A 27,079-nucleotide genomic window follows, 5' to 3' on the forward strand; every position below is an offset into this window, starting at 1 on the left:
TAAAATTAGACATAATGAAGTGTTTTGATCGTGGTGAACAAAGTAAGGATATAGTGAGTTTGGCTAAGGGTTTGTGGAAATTGACGAAGATGGTGTTGAAGAGGTTTTGGCATCCCATGACCAAGAACTGAGAGATGAAGAGCTGATTAAGAGGAAAGGATAACAATTGAAGCTGAACGCAGTAGCGAACGGCCCGAAAGTGAAGTCATCCAGGAACTGAACGTGAAGCAATTGCGTGAGATTTTCGCTGCGATTGACAACACTGCAATGATTGCACTTTAATTTTGAAAGGGTACGTAGGTTTAGGGCATATTTGCAGGATGGTTTGAGTGCTTACAAAGAACTGTACGATAGAAAAAGGCGCGAGGCTAAGCAGTCAAGCATACTGTCGTTTTCCAAGCCTTCCACATCAGCCACAGCAGACGGCAAGCTTCGACCTTTGACATTGAGGCAGGCTGACATAGAAGAAGGTGACCTGCCTGTCCTGATGGAAACAAACAACGATCAGATGACACCCCAGTCTCCTCTACCTCCCACCATCCCAACCTCCGACAACTCAGCCTAACACACCATCAGTGTCCTCACTGTCTTCCCTATTCTGGTAAGTGAAACTACATTGGACGTACATTATTTCTACTTTATATAGGCTGTGTATTTTTATGTGTTATTTGATACGATTTGGCAGCTCCATAGCTTAAAGGTTACTGGAAAGAGTGTTTCTGCCAAGAGCGCTTGCGTGAGATTTTCGCTATGGTGGACAGTGTTGCAATAATTGCAGAAAAGTATTCCTACTTTATATAGGCTGTGTATTTATCAGTTCATTCCTGCTTTTACTATATGTTACTGTTATTTTAAGTTTTACGTGTTACTTGGCATGATTTGGTAGGTTATTTTTTGGGTCTGCGAACGCTCATAAATTTTTCCAATATAAATAAATGGTAATTGCTTCTTCACTGTATGACATTCTGGCTTACGAACCATTTCATAGGAATGCTCTACCTTCGAATAGCGGTGGAAACCTGTCTATGGATTTCAGCAAGGCATGTGATGAGGTACCTCATGCAAAGCTTATTGAGAAAGTAAGGAGGCACGGCATCCAAGGGGACATTGCATTGTGGATCCAGAACTGGCTTGCCTGCAGAAGGCAAAGAGTGGTTGTGGATGGTTCGTACTCTGCATGGAGGTCGGTGACCAGTGGAGTGCCTCAGGGATCTGTTCTGAGACGTCTACTCCTCATGATTTTTATAAATGAGCTGGAAGTGGAGGGATGGGTTAGTAAGTTTGCTGATGACACAAAGGTTGAGGGTGTTATGGATAGAGTGGAGGGCTGTCAGAGGTTACAGAGGGACATTAATAGGATGTAAAACTGGGCTGAGAAATGATAGATGGTGTTCAACCCATGTAAGTTTGAGGTGGTTTATTTTGGTAGGCCAAATATGATGGCAAAATATTGTATTAATGGTAAGACTCTTGGCAGTGTGGATGATCAGATGAATCTTGGGGTCCGAGTCCAGAGGACACTCAAAGCTGCTGCACAGTTTGATTCTGTGGTTAAGTGTACAGTGCATTGGCCTTCATCATTCATGGGATTGAGTTTAGCGCTGAGGTAATGTTGCACTTGGAGTACTGTGCTCAGTTCTGGTTGCCTCACTACAGGAAGGATGTGGAAACCTTAGAAAGGGTGCAGAAAGGTTTACAAGGATGTTGCCTGGATTGGGGGGGCATGCCTTATGAGAATAGGTTGAGTGAACTCAGCCTTTTCTCCTTGGAGCAATGGAGGATGAGGGGTGACCTGGTAGAGGTGTATGAGATGATATGAGGCATTGATTGTGTGGTTAGTCAGAGGCTTTTTTCCAAGGCTGAAATGGCTAGCATCAGAAGGCACAGTTCTAAGGTGCTTGGAAGTAGGTACAGAGGAGATGCCAGGGGCAAGTTTTTTTTTTGGTAGAGAGCGGTGAGTGCATGGAATGGGCTGCTGGTGGAGGCAGAGGATACGATAGGGTTTTTAAGAGACTTTTGGATAGGTACATGGAGCTTAGAAAAATAGAGGTCTACGGGTAACCCTGGGTAATTTCTAAGATAAGGACATGTTCGGCATAGCTTTGTTGGCCGAAAGGCCTGTAATTGTGCTGTAGGTTTTCTATGTTTCTAACCTGATATACTTAGACCAGGAAATAGCCTTGAGAACCTGAAACTTGCATACTTGAAAACATAAAACTCAAAACCTAGGGAAAGATTCTGGAAAGATACTGTATTACTCAGTGTTTTACCTTTCACTATCTATTTTTCCAGAGAGAATTATGATACAGAAGGCCGTACTCACAGTTTTACAGATTGAGACAGGTTTTCTCATCACTGAGCTACCTGGCTCTGTTTGATCTGTATCTGAAAGTTCAATATTCACAGTCTGTACCATGACTTTCAGCAAGAGGTTTGATACAAGGTAGCTTACTCAGAGCCAAATGCTGTCTCTTGCCCCACACAGGCCAAAAGAGCTCATTACAACTGGATAGTCTGCTCTTCATCCTACTTCTTATGACCCTGCAGGAGACAAACTGGCAGCACCTTGGAGTCAGTGGAGGAAAGGGCTAGACTGGGAGATGGCATTGACTCGATAGGACAATGGCTTCCATGCCATAATATGTTTATGATGTTAGACATTCTCTCTACATTGCAGCACTTTTTCAACCTCGCTAATTCACCATTTAATTTATAGTGCTGTCTTCACATGACAGGAAGATTTGATCTGAATAATAAATATTCACTGGAAGGGGGTTTAAATTAAGGAAGGCAGAGAACACTGTTGCCCTCAACTGGATTAAAGTGTAAAATTATAAATACCTTATTAAAGGATTTGGAGGAACTAGGGAGAGTATGGAGGACATTTATGAGAATGGTTCCTTGGCCAAGGACAGCTATAAGGATGTTTTGGAGAGCTAGGACTGCTTTCTTTCTTTGGACTGAGGGAAGATGTGATAAAAAGTTTATAAAATGACGGATCTGGACAGAATGAACTGTGGAAGCTCTCAGAGTGAATTACCACAGAAAAAGACCCTTTGGCCCATTGAATTATTACTGACTATGTTGTCCATCTAGCTAATCCCAATTTCCTCTGTTTGGTCCATATCCCTCTAAGCTCCTCTTCTCCATGTATCTATGAAAGTCCTTCTTAAATGTTGCAATTCTACCTGCCTCAACCACTCCCTCTGACAGGCTATCACCACCTCCTGTATGAAAAAGTTGTCCCTTAGGTCCTTTTTAAACCTTTCCTCTCTGACCCTAAACCAATAGTCCTTAATTTTGGACTGATAACATCCAACTTATGAGGAGTGATTGATAAGGTTGCGGCCTAAAGTAGGAGTCAATTTTTGAAAAACTAGCACATTTATTTTTCAACACAGTCCACTCCTACATTTACACACTTAGTCCAGCGGCCGTGGAGCTTACGGATCTTGGACCTCCAGAAAGTGTCCACAGCAGGGGTGATTGATAAGTTCGTGGCCTAAGGTCAAAGGAGATGAGTTAACTTCAAACTTTCTGCCTAATCACGCAAAGAGTTGACCTGCGTGTGCATCTAACAAGAGCTGGATAACTCATCTCCTGCCTTAGGCTACGAACTTATTAATCACTCATCTGTGGACACTTTCTGGAGGTCTAAGATCTGCATGCTCCATGACAGCTGGACTAAGTGTGGATATGTAGGAGGGAACTATGTTGAAAAATAAGTGTGCTAGGTTTTTTTGGAATCGACTCCTTCCACCTTAGGCCACCAACATATCAATCACCCCTCATATAATGTTATCTTAATTTTAAAAACTCTTTTATAATGTCAGCCCTCATTCCAAGGAATGGAGACCTTGCCCAGCCAACCCCTTCTTATAACTTATTCTGTAAACCTGGAAGCATCCTCGTAAATCTTTACTGCACTCCTTCCAGTTTGGCCATATCTTTTCCATAACAGGGTGAACGCTGTACTCCGTGTAGTTTCACCCACGATTTACACAACTGTAACATAATGTCCCAAGTCCTACACTCAGTGAGGGCCAAGTGCCAAACTCTAACAGAGATGCTGCTTTCAATGAATTATGCAGATCCCAGATCCCTCTGTTTCACTATGCTACCTAGTCTTGTTGGAGTCTACAAACAGAAGTCATGGGTGTAAATTAAACAGAATTAAAAGTAAACTACTTTTGTGCAGTGGTTGAAAGACATTGTCTGTAGATGTGCTGGACATAGGTTCCAATGTGGCCTCCAGCGAATTACATAAATAAACACTGAAGAAAGATTTTACACAGAAAGGGTTGGGGAACTAATGAGTTACTCATGAAGAAAGCCAGTATGGACAGAATGGGCTGAATAATCTTCCATGCTGTAACCATTCTGTGATCCCATGAATTAATACAGATCAAGCTGAGAGAGGTTTCTTCGTTGTGTAGGATCAAACCAAGTACAACTTCTCAACTGTGAAGAGCCAAACGAACACAATCACCATCCGCAATCTTCGTGTTGGCAGCATCTACGTCTTTCAAGTACGAGCACGAACTGTGGCGGGCTTTGGGCAATTCAGTGGAAAGATGTATTTTCAGACAATGACAGAAGGTAAGCAGGCACCTTCTTGCCTTAGCTGTTGTTGTATGTGGCTGTATGTGGTCATGGTTCCTGGTTGATCTCAAACATTAGAAAACCAATAATCTCCAAATAAAAAAAAAGGTTTCAAAGTCAAAAACAGAAATGCTGCAAGTACTCAGCAGGTCAGGACACCATGTAACATGGAAACATAGAAAATAGGTGCAGGAGTAGGCCATTCGGCCCTTCGAGACTGCACCGCCATTCAATATGATCATGGCTGATCATCTGACTCAGAACCCTGTACCTGCTTTCTCTCCATACCCCCTGATCCCTTTAGCCACAAGGGCCATATCTAACTTCCTCTTAAATATAGCCAATGAACCGGCCTCAACTGTTTCCTGTGGCAGAGAATTCCACAGATTCACCACTCTCTGTGAAGAAGTTTTTCCTCATCTCGGTCCTAAAAGGCTTTCCCTTTATCCTTAAACTGTGACCCCTCGTTCTGGACTTCCCCAACATCGGAAACAATCTTCCTGCATCTAGCCTGTCCAATCCCTTTAGAATTGTATATGTTTCAATAAGATCCCCCCTCAATCTTCCAAATTCCAATGAGTATAAGCCTAGTCGATCCAGTCTTTCTTCATATGAAAGTCCTGCCATCCCAGGAATCAATCTGGTGAACCTTCTCTGTGCTCCCTCTATGGCAAGAATGTCTTTCCTCAGATTAGGGGACCAAAACTGCACACAATATTCTAGGTGCAGTCTCACCAAGGCCTTGTACAACTGCGAGTAGAACCTCCCTGCTCCTGTACTCAAATCCTTTTGCTATGAATGCCAACATACCATTTGCCTTTTTCACCACCTGCTGTACCTGCATGCCCACCTTCAATGACTGGTGTATAATGACACCCAGGTCTCGTTGCATCTCCCCTTTTCCTAATCGACCACCATTCAGATAATAATCTGTTTTCCTGTTCTTGCAACCAAAGTGGATAAGCTCACATCTATCCACATAAAATTGCATCTGTCATGAATTTGCCCACTCACCTAACCTATCCAAGTCTCCCTGCATCCTCTTAGCATCCTCCTCACAGATAACACCGCTACCTAGCTTCATGTCATCCGTAAACTTGGAGATGCTGCATTTAATTCCCTCATTTAAATCATTAATATATATTGTAAACAACTGAGGTCCCAGCACTGAGCCTTGCGGTACCCCACTAGTCACTGCCTGCCATTCTGAAAAGGTCCCGTTTACTCCCACTCTTTGCTTCCTGTCTGCCAACCAATTCTCTATCCACATCAATGCCATACCCCCAATACCATGTGCTTTAAGTTTGCACACTAATCTCCTGTGTGGGACCTTGTCAAAAGCCTTTTGAAAATCTAAATATACCACATCCACTGGCTCTCCCCTATCCACTCTAGTTGCATCTTCAAAAAATTCTATAAGATTCATCAGACATGATTTTCCTTTCACAAATCCATGCTGACTTTGTCCGATGATTTCACCTCTTTCCAAATGTGCTGTTATCAGATAATTGATAACCGACTCTAGCATTTTCCCCACCACCGATGTCAGACTAATACAGACCAAGCTGTGTGAGGAAATAAATAAAATTAACACTTCAAATTGAAGATTCCAAATAGATGTGCAGCATATCTGTGTATATGCCTGAGTAACAGTAATTCACAGTAACCTACATTTACATTTTCAAAAGAATGTGTTCACTTTGATGTTTAGTCGTTGCACCCCAGTAGCTGTAGTTCATCTGATTCTGTCTCTGGATCACTACCAATAAAAGCTATGATGGGGAAACAAAACCAAGTAGCTAGTATAGAGTGGCATTATTAGCTTGCTACTGATCTCCTGCTGTTTAGGTGTATTTCATCAGGGACATAGACTGAAATTACCTCGTGCCTCATCAGATATATTTATCATATGCCGACTGATACTTTTTGCTAAGAAAGAGACGCAACTGGTCAGCTTGAACCATTTCTCATCTCCCTGCAGATTCACTGAGTATTTCCAGCACTTCTTTTTATTTCAGAAATCTGAATCAAGAATAAAAGGGTATAATTAGAGACAGAACACTAATGCAGCTACAAATTAAGAAATTATACAAAATTGGAGAAAAATTACAGCCTTACAGATCCATGAGAATTGGAAACTTTCAGCATTCAAATATAGAGGGAGTGTAGTCCTTGCAAAAGGAGGGAGTGTTCACTCATGTACCTGCCAGATCAGTCAAATTTTAGTTAAACAGGACTGAATATTGCTGAATTTAGAAATAGATAGAGTTAGAAATGTAGAGATGAACTCATGGAGAATTGTGTTATCAGATCAAATGTGCTAAGAAGATCTCCTTTTGATCAGCATCCACCACTGACATTTGACAAATGAATTATCACAGAGAGCAGATGGGGCAAGGAGTACACCTGGTAGACAAAGCTAAATTTACCAGGGAGGCTCTGGGTCCTCAGTGCTGACTGAACTGACCAGCAAAACTGAAAGATACAACTTCCAAGGTGGACCCATGGCTAAAGAGAGAAACAGGAAAAGAGAGTAAAATATTTAACCACTTCCTTCATGAACCATCAGCCACAGATAACTGTACATGATATCTTTAGTAGGTTTAACTACAGTAGAGTCCTTATGGGGATGGTTCCAGCTAAATTCTGAAGAAGGATTCATGAAAAATTTGATGGATTCAGAATAACTAACAGCTTAAGACAGGGAAGCACAGTGTTTGGGACTATATGTAGTAGAAGAACTGTGGTGCAATAAAATTCACATCCGATCCATGACTAAACAGCTCAATGAATCACAGAAATGTAAGCATATTTAGTGCATCATACCCTTTTTAAGGTATATTTTTTACCATATGAGATTTCTGCCTCATTCATCCTTTCAGTTCCAGTTGGGTATCACTCAGTAAGAGATATTTTTTCCACACTCCACTAATCCTTTAATTTAAAACAATGGTCTACAATTACTAATCTCTGCCAGGGTAAATAAATCCTGCCTGCTTAAATGAATATGGTCTGTAATAATTGTATACACTTCAGCTGAATTTCCCCTCCATTTCTTTCAGAACTTTGCACATTCCAGTTGCTATGTGCTCTAATAGAACACAAACTTTCCTTTTTATTCCTCTTTTCTTCCATTTATTCATGAAGCATCGTAAAATTTTTTACTTGATTTTACCTTCATTTGCACCTCCTTTGATTTCCTAATTTCCTTCTTTTACTCCAGCGAATCCACATGTTACTGAGCTCTTAAGTAACTGTCATAATCTTCCAATGTTTACTTTAACCTACTCTGTATATTTGTTAATACTCAACAGGGTCTAGAATTTAATCAGGAACATTTTTGTTCAGAATATTCATTACCTTCTGGAATATTTCCACTTATACAGATTTATTTTCACATTGCTGTCCTTCCTTGCAAAATCAGAATCAGGTTTATTATCACTGCCATGTGACATGAAATTAATTAACTTAGCAGCAGCAGTTCAATGCAATACATAATATAGAAAAATAAATAATAAGTAAATCAATTACAGCATACATATTTTGAATAGATTAAAAATCATGCAAAACTCAGAAATACTGTATATTCCTAAGATGAATCTCCATGGCTAAAATGCTAACCTTTGAATTGGAAAATGGAGCCAGATTATATCAGCCTCATCTAATTGACCAGGAAGCTGTAACCAAAGATTTAACTGAAATTCTGAAACTATGATTCCATCTCTGTTTGTAATCAGTATCCACACAATCAAGAACTGTGAATCTATACACACAACTTCAAAAGTTATATTGTTGAAAACTACATTAATATGGCTGGAAGAAATTTTACAATTTCTGTGTACTGGCTTTATCCCTGGCTCAGAGATATGGGTATGCCTCAGGATGAATTCAACAGACTAGTCCAGTGTATGAGGCACCAGCTTAACAATCTGGTAGTTCAGGGTTGCATGCACTGGTGAGGATGGTGTCTGAGATTCAGTACTTGTAGGAATCAGAATCAGGTTTATTATCACCGGCATGTGACGTGAAATTTGTTAACATGGCAACAGCTGTTCAATGCAATACATAATACAGGAGAGAGAGAAAAAAATAAATAAGAAAATCAATTACAGTGTAAGTATATTGAATAGATTAAAAACATGCAAAAAACAAATACTGTATATTAAAAAAGTGAGGTAGTGTCCAAGGGTTCAATGTCCATTTAGGAATCGGATGGCAGAGGGAAGAAGCTGTTCCTGAATCGCTGAGTGTGTGCCTTCAGGCTTCTGTATCTCACACCTGATGGTAATAGTGAGAAAAGGGCAAGCCCTGGGTGCTGGAGGTCCTTAATAATGGACATTGCCTTTCTGAGACATCGCTCCTTGAAGATGTTCTGGGTACATTGTAGGCTAGTACCGAAGATGGAGACAACTAAATCAAACCTCAGCTCAGAGAAATTGACCCTGCCCTAATCGATGACCTTAATTCTGGTTCTTGATTTCCCAACCCTGGGAAAACGTCTGCCCACATCCACGCTATCTGTGCCACTCATAATTTTATACACCTCTATGGATGATCCCTCATTCTCCTATGTTCCTAAGAATAGCCTGAGTTGTATTAACTTGTCTGTTTAAACTTTAGAGTCATATAAAACTACATCACAGAAACAGGCCCTTCAACCCATCTAGTCTATGCCAAGCCATCTAAACTGCCTACTCTGATCAATTTATCATGTACCTGTCGAAATTTCTCTTAAACATTGAAATCAATCATGTATGCACCACTGTGCTAGCAGCTTTTCCATGCTCTGAGTGAAGAAATTTCCCCTCATTTTCCCTTTACACTTTTCATCCTTCACCTTTAACCCATGGCCTCTAGTTGTTGTCCCACCCAACCTCAGTGGGAAAAAATCCCTTTCTGTACCCCTCTGTTACAATAAGTGGGTTTTGACCAAAGGAAAATATAAGTGGCTGCAGTCACTTAGCATTTCCATGCAAGTGTGTTTATTAGGTACGTCAAAATCAAACTTACAAAAATTAGTGAAAATAGTGAAAAGAAAACTGCCCATGTTTACAAAAAGGTATTTACCAGAAAACACAATAAATTGCTCTATACTGTTTTCTTGAGTGTGAACTCCTGGCACTCAATCTCTGTCTTCTACTGAGAGCAATCTGCCCTGTTTACTAGGTGCCAGGACATATCACCTTTAACTACCTACAAAGTTAACTTAGGACTACACATGAATTAGAATATGATGCATCCCACAATGCAGTTACAATCATATTACAAAATAAACTGATATCTACTGTAAATACAGTATACAAACAACACATACATCCTCATTACTAAAGTAATGGTATATTCCACAGTCTATGGCGGGAAAGGGACCATAAAGCCAACCTATTATAAGAATATATCAGCAGGAAGACAATAAAGTGAGTACACTCTGTGCAACAACAGCAGAATGACAAGGGGGGGTGGGGGGTGCGTGCGCGTGCACAGACTGCGTTATCAAGCATTCACCATCACGCCCTTATAATTTAGTACGCCTCTATCAAATCTCTCCTCAGTCTTTCAAGTTCCAAGGAATAATGTAATCATTCCTTATCAATCATTCCTTATCACTCAAGTCTTCCAGTCCCAGCAACATCCTTGTAAATTTTCTCTGTAATCTTTCAAATTTATTTACACCTTTCCTGTAGATAAGTGACCAAAGCTGCGCACAATATCCAAATTAGGCCTCACCAATGTCTTATACAACTTCAACATAACATCCCATTCCTTGTACTCAATACATTGATTTATGAAAGATAATGTGCCAAAAGATTTCTTTACAATCCTATCTACCTGTAACTCCACTTTCAATGAACTGTGGACCTGTATTCCCAGATCCCTTTGTTCTACAGCATTCCTCGGTCCCCCATCTTACACTGTGTAAGACCTACTCTGGTTGGTCTTATTGAAGTGCAACCGCCACACACTTGTCTGCGTTAAATCCATCTGCCAATTTTTAGCTCATTTTGACAACTGATCCGGATCCCACTGCAAGCTCTGATAGTCTTCCTTACTGTCTACTACATCCCCAATCTTGGTGTCATCTGTAAATTTGCTGATCCAGATAACCACATTATCATCCAGATCATTGATATAGATGACAGACAGCAACGGACTCAGCACCGATGCCTGTGACGCTCCACTGGTCATAAGTCCCCAGTCAGAGAAGCAACCATCTACTATCACTCTCTGGCTTTTGCCACGAAGCCAATGTCCAATCCAATTTACTACCACATCTTTAATGATGAGCAACTGAAACTTCTTGACCAACCTCTCATACGGAACTCTGTCAAATGCCTTGTCCACGTAAACAACATCCACTATCTTGTTTTCATCAACTGTCCTGGAAACTCCCTTGAAAAACTGTAAAAGATTGGTTAGCCATGGCCTACTGCCTACAAAACCATGCTGAGTATCCCTAGTCATTTCATGTCTATCCATATACTCATATATACAGTCTCTTATAAAACCTTCCAATAACTTCCCACTACTGATGTCAGTCTCAGCGACCTATAGTTACCTGCTTTATTTTCTGAGCCTTCCTTAAAGAGCGGAACAATCTTAACCGTCCTCCAATTCCAATCCTCTGGTACCTCACCTGTTGTTAACGATGATCTAGATGTCTCAGCTAGGAGCATGCCAACTTCTGCACTTGCATCCCACAGGATCTGAGGAAACGTCTTGTTAGGCCCTGGGGATTTATCCACTCTAATTTGCCTCAAGGCAGCAACCAACTCTAAACTGTATAGGGTCCATGAAGTCAATGCTTCTTTACCTCACTTTGATGGACTCTGTGTCCGTCTCCTAAGTAAATACAGATGCAAAAAAAATTTAAGATCTCCCCCATCTCTTCTGGCTCCACACATAGATTACCATTCTAATTTTCCAGAGGACCAGTTTTGTCCCTTGTAATCCTTTTGCCCTTAGCATATCTGTAGAATTCTTCATCTTGTCTGCAAGAACAACCTCATGCCTTCTTTTCACCCTCCTAATTTATTTTTTTAAGTTTTCTCTTGCATTTCTTATACTCCATTGGTACCTAATTTGTTCATACCTACCTATACCTGCTATGCACCTTTGCTTTTTTTTTTCTTAACCAGGGCCTCAATACCTCTTGGAAACCTTGGAAAAGGTTCCCTAAGCCTTTTATTCTGACAGGCACATACAAGCTTTGTACTGTCAAATTTTTACTTTTTGAAGGACTCCCACTTGCCAAGTACACCTTTGCCAGAAAGCAACCTATTCAATCCACACTTGCCAGATCCTTTCTGATACCATCAAAATTAGCCTTTTTCCAGTTTAGAATCACAACTCTCTGTCCTGACTGAGAACTGCCTTGGCATGTTCCCTGACGAGTAATGGCACCCCTCCTTCTTTAATCCCTCTTGCTCTGTTAGTTCTAAAACAATGGAACCCCAAAATATTGAGCTGCCAGTCCTGGCACTCCTGCAGTCATCTCACTAATGACTACAATATCATAATTCCACGTGTTGATCCACACTCTGAGCTCATCAGCCCTTCCTACGTTACCTCTTGCATTGAATTATACATAGGTATTGACATTACTTACACCATACTCAGCCTTAACAAAATCTGTCTCCACAATCTCTCTCCTCTTCAATCTCTGTTCTGTTACGCTGGTTTCAATCCACTTGCAACTGTGTTCCCCACCCCACACCCTCATTCAGCACTAGCAAACCTTTCCATGAAGATATTCGGCCCCTTCTAGTTCAGGTGCAAACTGTCTCTTCTGTACAGGTCGCATTTACCCAGGAAGAGAACCCAACGATCCAAAAAGCTTATGCCCTACCTCCTGCAACAACACTTAACCAAGTATTTAACTGTGTAAGCTTCCTGTTTTAGGCCTCACTAACACATGCATGGGGTAGTAATCCTGAGATCATCTCCCTGCAGTTTCTGCCCTTTAACTTAAACACCTAATTTCCTGAACTCACTTTGCAGAACCTCAGCATGCTTCCAACCTTTGTCATTGGTACCTAAAACCTTAAGACCATAGGACACAAGGAGCAGAATTAGGCCATTCAGCCCATTGTGTCTGCTCCACCAGTTCATCATGGCAACCCCCCCCCCCCTTACACCTGCCATAACTTGTGATGCCTTGACCAATCAGAAAACTGCCCACTTTCAATATACCCATGGACTTGGCCTTCATCACTGTCTGTGGAAGAGCATTCCACAGATTCACTACTTTCTGGCTAAAAAAAATTACTCCTTACCTCTGTTCTATAAAATCACCCCTCAATTTTGAGGCTGTGCCTTCTAGTTCTGGATATCCCTGCCAGAGGAATTTCCTCTCCACATCCACCTTATCTAGTCCTTCCAACATTTGGTAGATTTCAGTGAGATCCCCCCACATTAGAAACATAGAAAACCTACAGCACAATACAGGCCCTTCGGCCCCCAAAGCTGTGCCAAACATTCTTCGAAGTTCCAGTGAGTACAAGCCCCAAGCTTCAAAATACTCCTCATATGTTAACTTCTTCATTCCCAAAATCATCCTCGTTAACCTCCTCTGGACTCTCTTCAATGACAACACATTTTTTCCTGAGATATAATGGCCAAAATTGCTGATAATACTCAGTGTGGCCTAACTAGTGTCTTATAAAGCCTCAGCATTATCTCCTGCTTTTATATTCTATTCTCCTTGAAATAAAGGCCAACATTGCATTTGCCTCTTTACCACAGACTCAACCTGTGAATTAACCTTCTGGGAGTCTAGCATAAATCAGGATCAGAATCAGGTTTATTATCACCTGCATGTGTAGTGAAATGCAGTCACTTAGCAGCAGCAGTACAACGCAATACATAATATAGAAGAAAGAAAAGTAAAAATAAATAAATAAATAAATAAATAAATAGATTGATTATAGTGTAGCGGTGTGCCACACGCAGCGCTAAAGTAACGACACGGAGTCGGTAAACTACAGTTAAAGAAAGATTTTATTCGAACTTCACAGCCTTGCTTTAAAGCCTCCCTGATCCCGCCCTCCCTGGGTGTGGATGCTGTAGGGGACACGTACTCACAATCCCCCGCAGGCTTTTCCCTTTGTTGAAGCAGACCTGGCACCCTTTTGGGACTGGCCTTTGTGCCGGCCTGCTGGCTATTTGTGAGCCGGTTCAAGTGTGCTAGGAAGTGGGTCGCCACAATAGTATATATCTATTGAATAGATTAAAAATTGTGCAAAAACAGAAATAGTATATATTTAAAAAGTGAGCTAGTGTCCAAGGGTTCAATGTTCATTTAGGAATCAGATGGCAGAGGGGAAGAAGCTGTTCCTGAATCGCTGAGTGTGTGCCTTCAGGCTTCTGTACCCTTAGCCTGATGGTAACAGTGAGAAAAGGGCATGCCCTGGGTGCTGGAGATCCTTAAAAATGGACGATGCCTTTCGGAGTCATCACTCCTTGAAGATGTTCTGGGTACTTTGTAGGCTAGTACCCAAGATGGAGCCAACTAAGTTCGTGACCCTCTGTAGCTTCTTTTAGTCCTGTGTAGTAGCCCCCCCACCCCCATACCAGACAGTGATGCAGCCTGTCAGAATGCTCTTCACAGTATATCTATAGAAGTTTTGAATGTTTTGGTGACAAACCAAATCTCCACAAACTCCTAATGAAATATAGCTGCTGTCTTGCTGCATCGCTATGTTGGTACCAGGTTAGATCCTCGGAAATCGTGACATCCAGGAACTTGAAACTGCTCACTCTCTTCACTTCTTATCTCTCTACGAGGATTGGTATGTGTTCCTTCATCTTACTCTTTCTGAAACCACAATCAACTCTTCCATCTTACGGATGTTGAGTGCCAGGTTGTTGCTGCGGCACCATTCCACTAGTTGGCATATCTCACTCCTGTATGCCCTCTCATCACCTCTGAGATTCTACCAACAATGGTTGTATCATCAGCAAATTTATAGATGGTATTTGAGCTATGCCTAGTCACACAGTCAAGTGTACATACAGAGTAGAGCAGTTGGCTAAGAACATACCCCTGAGGTGCACCAGTGTGATCGTCAGTGAGGAGGAGGTATTATCAACAATCCGCAGAGAATGTGGTCTTCTGGTTAGGAAGTCCAGGATCCAATTTCAGAGGAAGGCACAGTGGCCCAGGTTTTGCAACTTCTCAATCAGGATTGTGGTGTTAAATGCTGAGCTATAGTTGAAGAACAGCTTCCTGACATAGGTGTTTGTATTGTCCAGTTGGCCTAAAGCCATGTGGAGAACCATTGAGATTGCATCTGCCATTGACCTATTGTGACGATAGGCAAATTGCAGTGGGTCCAGGTCCTTGCTGAGGCAGGAGTTCAGTCTAGTCATAACCACCCACTAAAAGCATTTCATCACTGTAGATGTGAGCTCTTAATGGCACTGGTCTAACTGTTGCCTTTTTGAAGGAAGTGGGAACTTTTGCTTGTAGCAGTTGAAAACGTCCTTGAATACCCCCGCCAGTTGGTTGGCAGAAGATTTCAGAGCCTTACCAAGTACTCAATCAGGGCCTTCTGCCTAGCGAGGGTTCACCCTCTTTAAAACAGCCTAACATTGGCCTCTGAGACAGACATCACAGGATCACCCACCAGATGCAGCAGGGATCTTCACAGCTGCATTTATTTTTTCCCTTTCAAAGTTGGCATAGAAGGCATTGGGTTCATCTGGTAGTGAAGCATCGCTGCCATTCATACTATTGGGTTTCACTTTGTAGGAAGAATGAACGGCAAACACTACCAGAGTTGTCATACATTCAATGTCGCTTCCAACCTCATTAGAATTTGTCTCTTCATCTTTGAAGTAGACTTCCGCAAGTTATACCTGGTTTTCTGGTACAAGACTGGGTCATCAGACTTGAATGCCGCAGATCTAGCCTTCAGCAGATGACGTACCTCCTGATTCACCCACGGCTTTTGTTTTGGGAATGTACAGCAAGTCTTTGTAGGCACACACTCATCCACACAGGTTTTAATGAAGTCAGTAACAATTGCAGCATACTAATCTCAGTTCAAAGATGAATCCCTGAATACAGTCCAGACCACCGATTCAAAGCAGTCCTGTAAGCACTCCTGTGTTCCCCTTGTTAATACCTTCTTGGCCCTCACTGCTGGTGCTGCAGTCTTTAGTCTCTGCCTATACTCAGAGAGTAGCAGTACAGCCAGGTGATCAGACTTTCCGAAGTGAGGCATGGAATAGCATGGTGGTATAACAATGGTCCAGTGTGTTGTTTCCTCTGGTATTGCAAGTGATCTGTTGATGGTAATTGCTTAGTGATTTTTTCAGACTGGCCTGGTTAAAATCCCCCAAAACGATGGTGAAGGCATTTTGTTACACTGTTTCATGCATGTTGATCCCATTGATCAGACCTTCAAAAGCCTGGTTGGCACTGGCCTGAGGTGGAATGTATACCACTACCAAATTGATCCTGGAAATCTTCTATGGTAGGTAAAATGGACGGTAATTAACTCAGATATTCCAGGTCTGGTGAGCAGAATTGGGACAGCACTGATCATGAGGCAGACTCCTCTACCTCTGCTTTTGAGAGACTCTGTAGATCTATCCTTACGCGATCTGAATCACTGCATCCGGTACAGAGGGAGTTAACCAGGATTCCATGAAACAAAGGACCTCTGGGACCATGCCAGAGTCAAGTGATTCTTGAAAGATCATGACCAATGCATCTTATCTCTACAGCAACCTCTCTCAGGACTCTGGGATGTAGTCCATCTGGCCCAGGTGACTTATCCACCTAAAGACCTTTGTGTTTGCCTGCACTTTTTTCTTTGTAATAGAAAGGGCCCTCACTCTTGCTCCTTGACACTCACAGACCTCTGGCACACTGCTCGTGTCTTCCACTGTAAAGACAGATGCTAAGTACTCATTAAGCTCATCTGCCATTTCTTTGTCCCTATTACTACCTCACCAGCATCATTTTCCAGTGGTCCAATAATCAACTCTCAACTCCCTTTTACTCTTCATATAACTGAAAAAAAACTTACTATCCTGCTTTACATTATTGGCTAGTTTGCCTTCATATTTCATCTTTTCCCTTCTTATAGCTTTTTTTAGTTGTCTTTTGTTGGATTTTAAAAGTTTCCCAATCACCCAACTTCCCAGTCACTTTTGCTACCTTATATGCCCTTTCCTTTGCTTTTATGCAGTCTTTAACTTCCCTTGTCAGCCATGGGTGCCAGCCTCTGCCACTTGAGAACTACTACTTCTGTGGGACATATCTATCCTGCACTTTGTGAATTATTCCCAGAAACTTCAGCACCTCTGCTCTGCCGTCATCCCTGCCAGTATCCTCCTCCAATCCACCTGGGCTTAAGGAATATGAGCAGGAGTCGGCCATCTGGCCCATCAAGCCTGCTCCGCCATTCAAGAAAATCATGGCTGATCTGGCCATGGACTCATCTCCACCCACCTGTCCCCATAACCCTTAATTCCCCTACTATGCACAAATCTTGTCTTAAATATATTTACTGAGGTAGCCAGCACTGCTTCATTGGGCAGAGAATTCCACAGATTCACCACTCTCTGGGAAAAGCAGTTCCTCCCATCTCCAACCTAAAGCTACTCCCTCAAATCTTCACGCTATGTCCTCTAGTTCTAGTCTCACATATCAGTGAAAACAATTTTCCTGCCTGTATCTTATCTATCCCTCTCATAATTTTATATGTTTCTATAACATCTCCTCTCATTCTTCTGAATTCCAGCGAGTACAGTCCCAAGCGACTTAATCTCTCCTCATAGTAGTATAAGCCCCTCATCTCTGGAATCAACCTGGTGAACCTCCTCTGCACCACCTCCAAAGCCAGTAAGTCCTTCCTCAACTAAGGAGACCAGAACTGCACACAGTACTCCAGATGCAGCCTCTCTAGTACCCTGTGCAATTGCAGCATAACCTCCCTGCTCTTAAATTCAATCCCTCTAGCAATGAAGGCCAACATTTCACATACCTTCCAACCTCTTGTGATTCGTGCACAAGCACTCCCAAGTCCCTCGGCATAGCAGCATGCCCAATGTGACTTTCATTTTTCCATCCAAAAGTTGATGGCCTTGCATTTACCAGCATGGTATTCCATCTGCCAGAACCTTGCCCACTCACTTAACCCATCTATATCTCTCTGCAAACTCTCCATATCTTCTGCACAATTTGCTTTTCAATTTAGTATCATCAGCAAACTTAGATATACTACAATCGGCCCTCTCTTCCAGATCATTAATGTATGTTGTGAACAGTTGCGGGTCCAGCACTGGCCCCTGCAGCACACCACTCACCACTGATAGCTAAGCTCCTCTCTCATGCCTCTGTAATTCCCTTTCTTCCATTTTGATACTAATACATGTGACCTATGCTTCCCCCTTTCAAATTGCAGTATGAATTCAATTCTATTATGATCACTGCCTCCTAAGAATTCTTTTATGTTAAGCTCCCTAATAAAATCTGGGTTATTACACAGCACCCAATCTAAGACAGCCTTTCCCTGAGTAAGCTCAAGCATGAGCTGCTCCAAAAACCAATCTCATAGGTATTCAACAAATTCCCTCTTGTGATCTGATACCAACCTGATTTTCCCAATCCCCTTGCATATTGTAGTCTCCCATTGCAATTGTGACATTGCCTTCATTACATGCCTTTTCCTGCTCCCTTTGCAATCTCAATCCCACATCTTGGCTACTATTGGAGGCCTGTATATGATTCTCATAATGGTCTTTTAACCTTTGCAGTTTTTTAACTCCACCCATAAAGATTCGACGTTCCCTGATCAACGTCACCTCTCTCTAAGATGTAATTCCATCTCTTACCAACAGACCTACACCACCGCCTACGCCTTCCTGCCTGTCCTTTGGTACAAAGTATATCCTTTGCTGTTAAACTCCCAACTATGGCCTTCTGTCAGCCACGACTCAGTGATGCCCACAATTTCATACCAACCAATCTATAATTGAGTCACAAGGTTGTCCATTTTATTCCAAATGTTATATGCATTTAAATACAGCACCCTCAGTTATTCATTCTTCACCTTTTTGTATTTTGTCTCTGCGATACAATTTAACTCTTTGCTCTGTCTACATTTGTACCCGATCATTGGCTTGTCCTTCCTTACATTCAAGTTACACCCATCATCTACTTATAAACCTGCTGGCTCATCCTCAGCTCTATCATCCTGGTTCCCAACCCCCTACTCCCAGCAGCTAGTAAACCTGCCCTCAAGAATATTGGTTCCCCTCAGGTTCAAGTACAACTTGTCCCTTTTGTACAGGTCACACTTGTTCCACAAGAGGTTCCAATGATCCATAAATCTGAATCGCCGCCTCCTGCTCCAATTCTTCTGCCACCTTCTCTTCCTATCCTCGCAGGCAGTAGTCCCAAGATTACTGCCCTTGAGGTCCTGCTTCTCAGCTTCCTTCCAAACTCCCTGAATTCTGTTTTCAGGACCTCCTCCCTTTTTCTACCTATGTTGTTGGTACCTATATGTACCACAACTGGCTGCTCACCCTCCCATTTCAGGATATTGTGGATGCATTCAGAAACATTGCGAACCCTGGCAGCTATGAGGCAAACTACCATCCGTGTTTCATTTTTGTGTCCACAGAATTGCCTATCTGTCCCCCTGTTGTGATGGAAAATAACTGGTTCTTTGAGTCTCAACAGTAGAGGCCTGGACACACACAGTTTTAATAATAAGGAATTTATTTACAAGGGGAAGTCGGGTCAACACAAGCAACTATAATACACAGGAAGCGGTGTGGGGACAGGGTATGGTTACACAAACAAAGAATAAGGGAAAAGCACTACAACAGCTATCCCCCTTGACCTTGGATAGCTGCGGCTCCCTTACCAGGACAAACAATAGACATTCCCAAGCATAAATCAATGCACTTACCTTCAATGAGGTGGTCTGTAAGAGAGGGCTAGCCAATGGGAAGTCTCACCTTTTAAAGCATGGGGCTGGGTGAGATAATCCAATTAAGGTGACCAATAATTTAGGTGTGCGTTGATTAGTTGGGAGGGACCAAATGTTGATTGGCATGTGGTGCGTCCTCCAACCTGCCAGGTGGCAGTGCGTCTGTCACTTGGCCGGTATCTCTGGATACACCCCCTAACTATAGAGTTCCCTATTACTGCCGTTAGACTAAGTGCAGGAGACCCAATTGCTGTGACTTCCCCTGCTAGGCCATCTGCCTCAAAATATCCAAAGTAGTTTAACCCCTTCCCCCTCCTGTCTGTCACCCAGTTTCCTGTGTCTTACACCTTGGATGTAACTACCTCTTATCACCTTTCTATCAGCCCCTCAGCCTCCCAAGCTGCAACTGGTTGCACTTCTTGCAGGTGTGGTCATCAGGGACTCTGGAGGTTTCCCCGTCTTCCTCCATCCTGCAAGAGGAGCATTCAGTTATCCTGACTGGCATCTCTACTGTTCTAACTGAGTAAATGCAAAGAAGGAAAAACAATAAACAAACGATGGGGGAAAAAAAATCTACCTACAGCTTTTCACTTTGCCTCACTGAAGCCTCGAAAAGCTAATGCCCCCAAATCCCGACTCTAACACAGTCCCCTCCAACAAGAGCTGCTCTGCTTACTCCTGCCTTATTTTAATTTGTTCTTGTCAATCAATCCCAATCACTGTGTGTTCACTGCTCAAAACACCAAACGTACATGAGTCAATTACCTAATGAAGTGTCTAGGCCCAAAACGTCAACTGTTTACTCTTTTCCATAGATGCTGCCTGGCCTGCTGAGCTCTCCAGAATGTTGTATGTATTATGAGTTGATGCCTTATGTACTCAATTGGCGAACCTCAGTGAACTATGTCTTCTCAGGCTTTCTCCAAACTCAGTCTCTCAAGTTCTAGCAACATCCTTGTAAATTTCTTCTTCACTCATTCCAGAGTGTCAGAGTCAGAATACTACATTCCATACTATGTTGCAAGTTCCATACTCAGTGCCCTGAATGATGAAGGCCAATGTGTCAAAGCCTTCCTCATCATTCTGTCTGTCTGTGAATCCATGTATCTGTCCTCCTAGGGTCTTCTGTTTCACAACTCTTCCCAGTACCCTACTGTTCACTGTCTTCATTTGCTCCGAATTTGGAGTATGGTGTACAGTTCTGGTCACCGAATTATAGGAAAGATGTCAACAAAATAGAGAGAGTACAGAGAAAATTTACTAGTATGTTACCTGAGTTTCAGCACCTAAGTTACAGGGAAAGGTTGAACAAGTTAGGTCTTTATTCTTTGGAGCGTAGAAGGTTGAGGGGGAACTTGATAGAGGTATTTAAAATTATGAGGGGGATAGATCGAGTTGACGTGGATAGGCTTTTTCCATTGAGAGTAAGGGAGATTCAAACAAGAGGACATGATTTGAGAGTTAGGGGGCAAAAGTTTAAGGGTAACACGAGGGGGAATTTCTTTACTCAGAGAGTGGTAGCTGTGTGGAATGAGTTTCCAGTAGAAGTGGTAGAGGCAGGTTCAGTATTGGATAGAAATATGGACAGGAAAGGAATGGAGGGTTATGGGCTGAGTGTGGGCCAGTGGGACTAGGTGTGACTAAACGTCGGCATGGACTAGAAAGGCCGAGATGGTCTGTTTCCGTGCTGTAATTGTTATATGGTTATCTGACATTCCCCAGTAGCATACCAAGTGGAACTTTTATCAAAGGTCTTGCCAGCTAGAAAAATGAGCTGAAAAATGGCAGATAGAATTTAATACAGACAAGTGCAAGGTGCTGCACTTCAGTGGGACCAACCAGGGTAGGTCTTACACAGTGAACGGTAGGGCATTGAGGAGTGTGCTAGAACAAAGGAATCTGGGAATACAGGCTCATAGTTCATTGAAGGTGGCATCAAAGGTAGATAGGGTGTAGCACTTGTTCTGCTTGCAAGGATAAATGGGGAGGGATGAGCGGACAAGGGAGTTGCATAGGGAGTGATCCCAGTGGAAAGTGGGGGTAGGGAAAGATGTGCTTGGTGGTGGAATACCATTGTAGATGGCGGAAGTTACAGAAAGTTATGGCTGAGCTTCATTGATTACATCAGAAAGAAGACCAGGCTAGTGTTAGCTACATAAGAAGAGTGCCAGTCTCCAGGAGATACCACACCAGACCGATTCTTCTTAGGTAGTCTTTAACTCACGTTTTGAGGGTTTTGAGATGATAATGAGACTCATAGGTACTGCAGATTCTTCCATGCCTAAGGGACGTGCTGGGTTAGTGGCAAGTTTGTGCATTAGTCACCTCCTGTCACTTGTATTTTCCTGATTTCTGATCTCGAGGTTCTCAGTTCCATTCCAATGCTTCTTCTTCACTTTGCATAGCCCTGATCCAGGGATTCCCAGGAGACAAGGGTAAGTTGCATTTCCACAAAGAAGCTTTTGGCATATGAAGCCAGCAGAGCCCTGGATGTACAATGCTATAAATAGTTAACAACTACATAGCTGAACAGCTGAATAGTAGTCACAACACAATTCTGCAGGGATGCCATTCAATTGTAAGTGCTGATAGGTAATTAAAACGTGTGACAAGAGCAGGAAACTCCATGAGTGTCTCCACTCAGGATGCTTGCAAGAAAGTAGTCGACAATACTGAAAAGCTCACTTTGAAATTACAGAGGGATTTTCCAGCATTCCTGATGTGTGTAGTTTATCTGTAATTGCTCCACAATTCAGTGAGATTGGGGGTGATCTCTCGCCTCAATGTCATTATCTTCCCATGGCTGCACATCACTCAATTCCATTAATCTATCAATCTTTCTTTTAGATGTCTCTTGGAATCAAGAATGACTTGCTATCATTCTGGTTCTGGGAGTCCTGGGATGGCGAGTGAGGCCAATGTAGGAACCCTTCCACAGATGGGGCAGGAGCTGAACGCAGGGAAGATGGGTGGTCGAAATGGCTTGCTCATTGTCTGGTGCTACACAGCCTAGTCAGGGGGAACTCAAGACCATAAGACATAGCAGCAGAAGTAGGTTATTTGGCCCATCAAGTCCACTACACCATTTCATCGTGGCTGATCAATTTTCTCCTTCATTTCCAATCTCCTGCCTTCCCCTGTAACCCTTCATGCCCTGGCCAATCAAGAATGATTGTCAATACGCAGAGTTCAAGAGTTGGCAGGTTTACCGTCTCCCATATTCTCTGCCCCAGCCTACAAATTCAAGCATGCCACATACTTTCTTCACCAACACATGTAAGAGGTATGTAAGAAATGAAATCAATTCAGTTCATCTGTGTTGAAACATGTACAGAACAATGTATTATGGATCCTTTGGGTCTCTCTATTCAACAACATTCCCTAGTTCCCTACTAATTGCAAAATATGACTTGCTCCTATTTGATTTCTCAAACTGCATCACCTAATGCTTTATAGAATTAAATTCCATCTGTCAATGCTTTACCCCAGGTTTCCAACTCATCCATATTTAGAGAAGCTGAAGTCAGATGTATCAGTATTGTAGTGGAGTAAAGGGAATTACAGAGGCATGAGAGAGGAGTTGGGCAGATTTGATTGGAAAAGAACACTGGCAGGGCTGACGGCAGAGCAGCCCAGCCTTGGCTGGTATTTCTGGCAGTGATTTGAAAGGTGCAGAATATATGCATCCCAAAGAGGAAGAAGTGTTCCTAAGGAAAGATGGCAAACCATGGCTAACAAGAAAAGTCAAAGCCAACATATCTTGCATCAGTTTTCACTGTGGAAGACACTAGTTGTCACAAGGTGGGGACAAGGGTGCTGGGAGAGGACCCACAAGCAGGACACAAACACGTCTTTTCAAGGTTCAATAAAAATAGCGTTTATTACTCACTACACAGAGAACCGGGAAATCAAGGAAGGCAAAGACGAATGCAAACCTCTGACTAGGAGACTTGGATCGCCGCGGACCTTGGACCGGGAGACAGGGAACTTGGATCATCGTGGCCATGACTGGGACCCTGGGGACTGGGACCGCCGCGGACCTTGGACTTGGAGACAGGGACCTTGGACTTGGAGACAGGGACCTTGGACTTGGAGACAGGGAACTTGGATCATCGTGGCCATGACTGGGACCCTGGGGACTTGGATCGCCGCGGACCTTGGAGACAGGGAACTTGGATCATCGTGGCCATGACTGGGACCCTGGGGACTGGGATCGCCGCGGACCTTGGACTTGGAGACAGGGACCTTGGACTTGGAGACAGGGACCTTGGACTTGGAGACAGGGAACTTGGACACTGGAACTTGGATCATCGTGGCCATGACTGGGACCCTGGGGACTGGGATCGCCGCGGACCTTGGACTTGGAGACAGGGAACTTGGACACTGGAACTTGGATCATCGTGGCCATGACTGGGACCCTGGGGACTGGGATCGCCGCGGACCTTGGACTTGGAGACAGGGAACTTGGATCGCCGCGGACCTTGGACTTGGAGACAGGGAACTTGGATCATCGTGGCCATGACTGGGACCCTGGGGACTGGGACCGCCGTGGACCTTGGACTTGGAGACAGGGAACTTGGACTTGGAGACAGGGACCTTGGACTTGGAGACAGGGAACTTGGACACTGGAACTTGGATCATCGTGGCCATGACTGGGACCCTGGGGACTGGGACCACCGCGGACCTTGGACTTGGAGACAGGGAACTTGGATCATCGTGGCCATGACTGGGACCCTGGGGACTGGGACCGCCGTGGACCTTGGACTTGGAGACAGGGAACTTGGATCGCCGCGGACCTTGGAGACAGGGAACTTGGATCATCGTGGCCATGACTGGGATCCTGGGGACTGGGACTGCCGTGGACCTTGGACTTGGAGACAGGGAACTTGGATCGCCGTGGACCTTGGACTTGGGGACTAGGACCTTGATTAGCCGCAGCCAGAACTTGGACACTCAAACACAGGACAGGAACGTCGAGCCAGGACTCTGCCTTCAACTCACCCCTGGCAGTTTGATCTTGCCCGGACCCACTCTGGCGAAGGAAGGCGAATTGCCGGCACTCCGATGCGGGCTGGATAACTCTGGCTTGTGGTAGCGACGGCGACTTTCTAATGCTTCTTAACACTCTCGCCCTGAACAGCTAAAGCCAGGGGCTTATAAGCTGCCGGTTCGGGTCGAGAGTAGATTACCTTAATGGCCAAGCTCGAGGGACACGTGAAACGGAATTAGAAGGGAACGAAGAGTCAATGGTCCGGATCATAAGGCAACCTAACTAAATTTAAAGGGGAACTGATCCGGACCATGACACTAGTAGTCTGGTGGAAGTTCCAGATGTCAGAGGGCTTGAAGTGTGTGAAGTTACCATAACTAGAGGGAAGGTTCTCGGGAAACTGAATGGTCTGAAGATAGATAAATCACCGGGACCAAATGGTGCATACCCTAGAGTTCTGAAAGAGGTGGCTGAAGAGGTCATAGAAGCATTAGTAATGATCACTAGATTCTGCTATGGTTCCAGAAGACTAGAAAATTGCAAGTGTCACTCCACTCTTCACAAAGGGAGTGAGGCGAGAGAAAGGAAACTATAGGCCAGTTAGTCTGACCTCAGTGGTTCGGAAAAATGTTGGAGTTGATTATTAAGGATGAGATCTCAGGGTACTTGGAGGCATATGATCAAATAGGCTGTAATCAGCATGGTTTCCTCAAGGAAAAATCTTACTGGACAAATCTGTTGGAATTCTTCAAAGAAATATCAAGCAGGATTGACAAAGGAGAATCAGTTGATGTTGTGTATTTGGATTTTGAGAAGGCCTATGACAAGGTGCCACATTTCCAAACCCATGGTATTGCAAAATAGATTCTAGCATGGATAAAGCAGTGGCTGATTGGCAGGAGGCAGAGAGTGGGAGTAAAGGGAGCCTTTTCTGGTTGGCTGCTGGTGACTAGTGGTATTCCACAGGGGTCTGTATTGGGACCGATTCTTTTTACGTTATATGTCAGTGATTTGTATAATGGAACAATGGCTTTGTTGCAAAGTTTGCAGATGCTATGAAGTTAGGTAGAGAGGCAGGTAGTTTTGAGGAAGTGGAGAGGCTACAGAAGGACTTAGATTAGGAGAATGGGCAAAGAAATTGTTGATGGAATACAGAATTGGGAAGTGTATGATTATTCACTTTGGTAGATGAAATAGAAGGGATAACTATTTTCTAAATGGGGAGAAAATGCAAAGAAGCTGAGGTGCAAAGCAACTTTGGCGTCCTTGTGCAGGATTCCTTAAATGTTTATTTGCAAGATGAGTCTGTGCTGAGGAAGGGAAATGCAATGTTAGCATTCATTGCAAGAGGACTAGAATGTAAAAGCAAAGATGTCGCGTTGAGACTTTATGAAGCAATAATGAGGTATCACTTGAAGTATTGTGAGCAGTTTTGTGCCCTTTGTCTTAGAAAGGATGTGCTGAAACTGAAGAGGGTTCAAAGGAGTTTCACAAACGTGATTCTAGCATTGAATGGCTTGTCATATGAAGAGGTTTTGATGGCTCTAGCCTATAATCACTGGAATTCAGAAGAATGAGGGTTGACCTCATTGAAACCTATCGAATGGTGAAAGGTCTTGATAGAGTGGTAGTGGAAGCGTCCTTTTAGAATGGAGATGAGGAGGAAGTTCTTTAGCCAGAGGATGGTGGATCTGTGGAATTCTTTGCCATAGGCAGCTGTGGAGGACAAGTCTATATGTATATTTAAGGCAGAGTTTGATATATTCTTGAATGGTCAGGGCATGTGGAAAAGGCAGAAGACTGGGGCTGAGAGGAAAATTGGATCAGCCATGATGAAATTATGGAGCAGACTCGATTGGCCAAATGGCCTCATTCTGCTCCCGTATCTTATGGTTTTATTCTGCTGTAGCTTTAGACAGCCTTCCTCACCATCCACAACACCTCCAGTCTTTGCCACCTGCAAACTTATCAAATTACCCCTTTATGTTCGCATCCAAATTGTTAATATATATAAAACAAACAACAAGGGTTCAACATCAGTAAGATACAAAGTACTGGAGGAACTCAGCAAAACAGGCAGCATCTATGGAGGGGTATAAAAAGTCAGTATTCCAGGCTGAGATTTTTCATCAGGACTGGAAAGTAAGAGGGCACAAGCCAGAATAACAAGATGTAGGGAGAAGAAGGAGTAGAACCTGACAGGTGTAGGTGAGACGAGGTGAAGGATGTATGTAGGTGAGGGAAGCAGGAGGAAGTAAGAATTTGGGAGGTGATATCTGGAAGAGGTAAAAGGCTGAAGAAGAAAAAATCTGATACAGTGGACCATGGAAGAAAGAGAAGGAGGAAGGGCACCAGAGGGAAGTAATGGGCAAATGAGGAGAAGAGAAGGTGTGAGTGAGGAACCATAATGGGGATTGGGGAAAGAGAAAAGAGTGAGGGGGCAAAATTATTGGAAGTTAAAGAAATTAATATGCCATCAGGTTGGAGATGGAATATGAAATGTTGTGCCTGTTGGAACCTGAGTGGCAGTAGAAGAGGCCAT

At 43.2% G+C, this 27,079-nt stretch overlaps 1 protein-coding gene across 1 annotated transcript in view; it reads left to right on the plus strand.

The window, feature by feature from the left end:
- The window catches only part of LOC132381967 (ephrin type-B receptor 2), a 468,380-nt gene that overhangs the window by 291,318 nt on the left and 149,983 nt on the right, over positions 1-27,079 (plus strand). Inside the window, exon 7 of the mRNA XM_059951670.1 lies at positions 4,437-4,599. Within this exon, the coding sequence (XP_059807653.1) occupies positions 4,437-4,599 (163 nt within the window). The remainder of the gene's footprint in view (positions 1-4,436; positions 4,600-27,079) is intronic.

This window comes from Hypanus sabinus, chromosome 27, assembly GCF_030144855.1.
Source record: "Hypanus sabinus isolate sHypSab1 chromosome 27, sHypSab1.hap1, whole genome shotgun sequence".
NCBI lineage: Eukaryota > Metazoa > Chordata > Chondrichthyes > Myliobatiformes > Dasyatidae > Hypanus > Hypanus sabinus.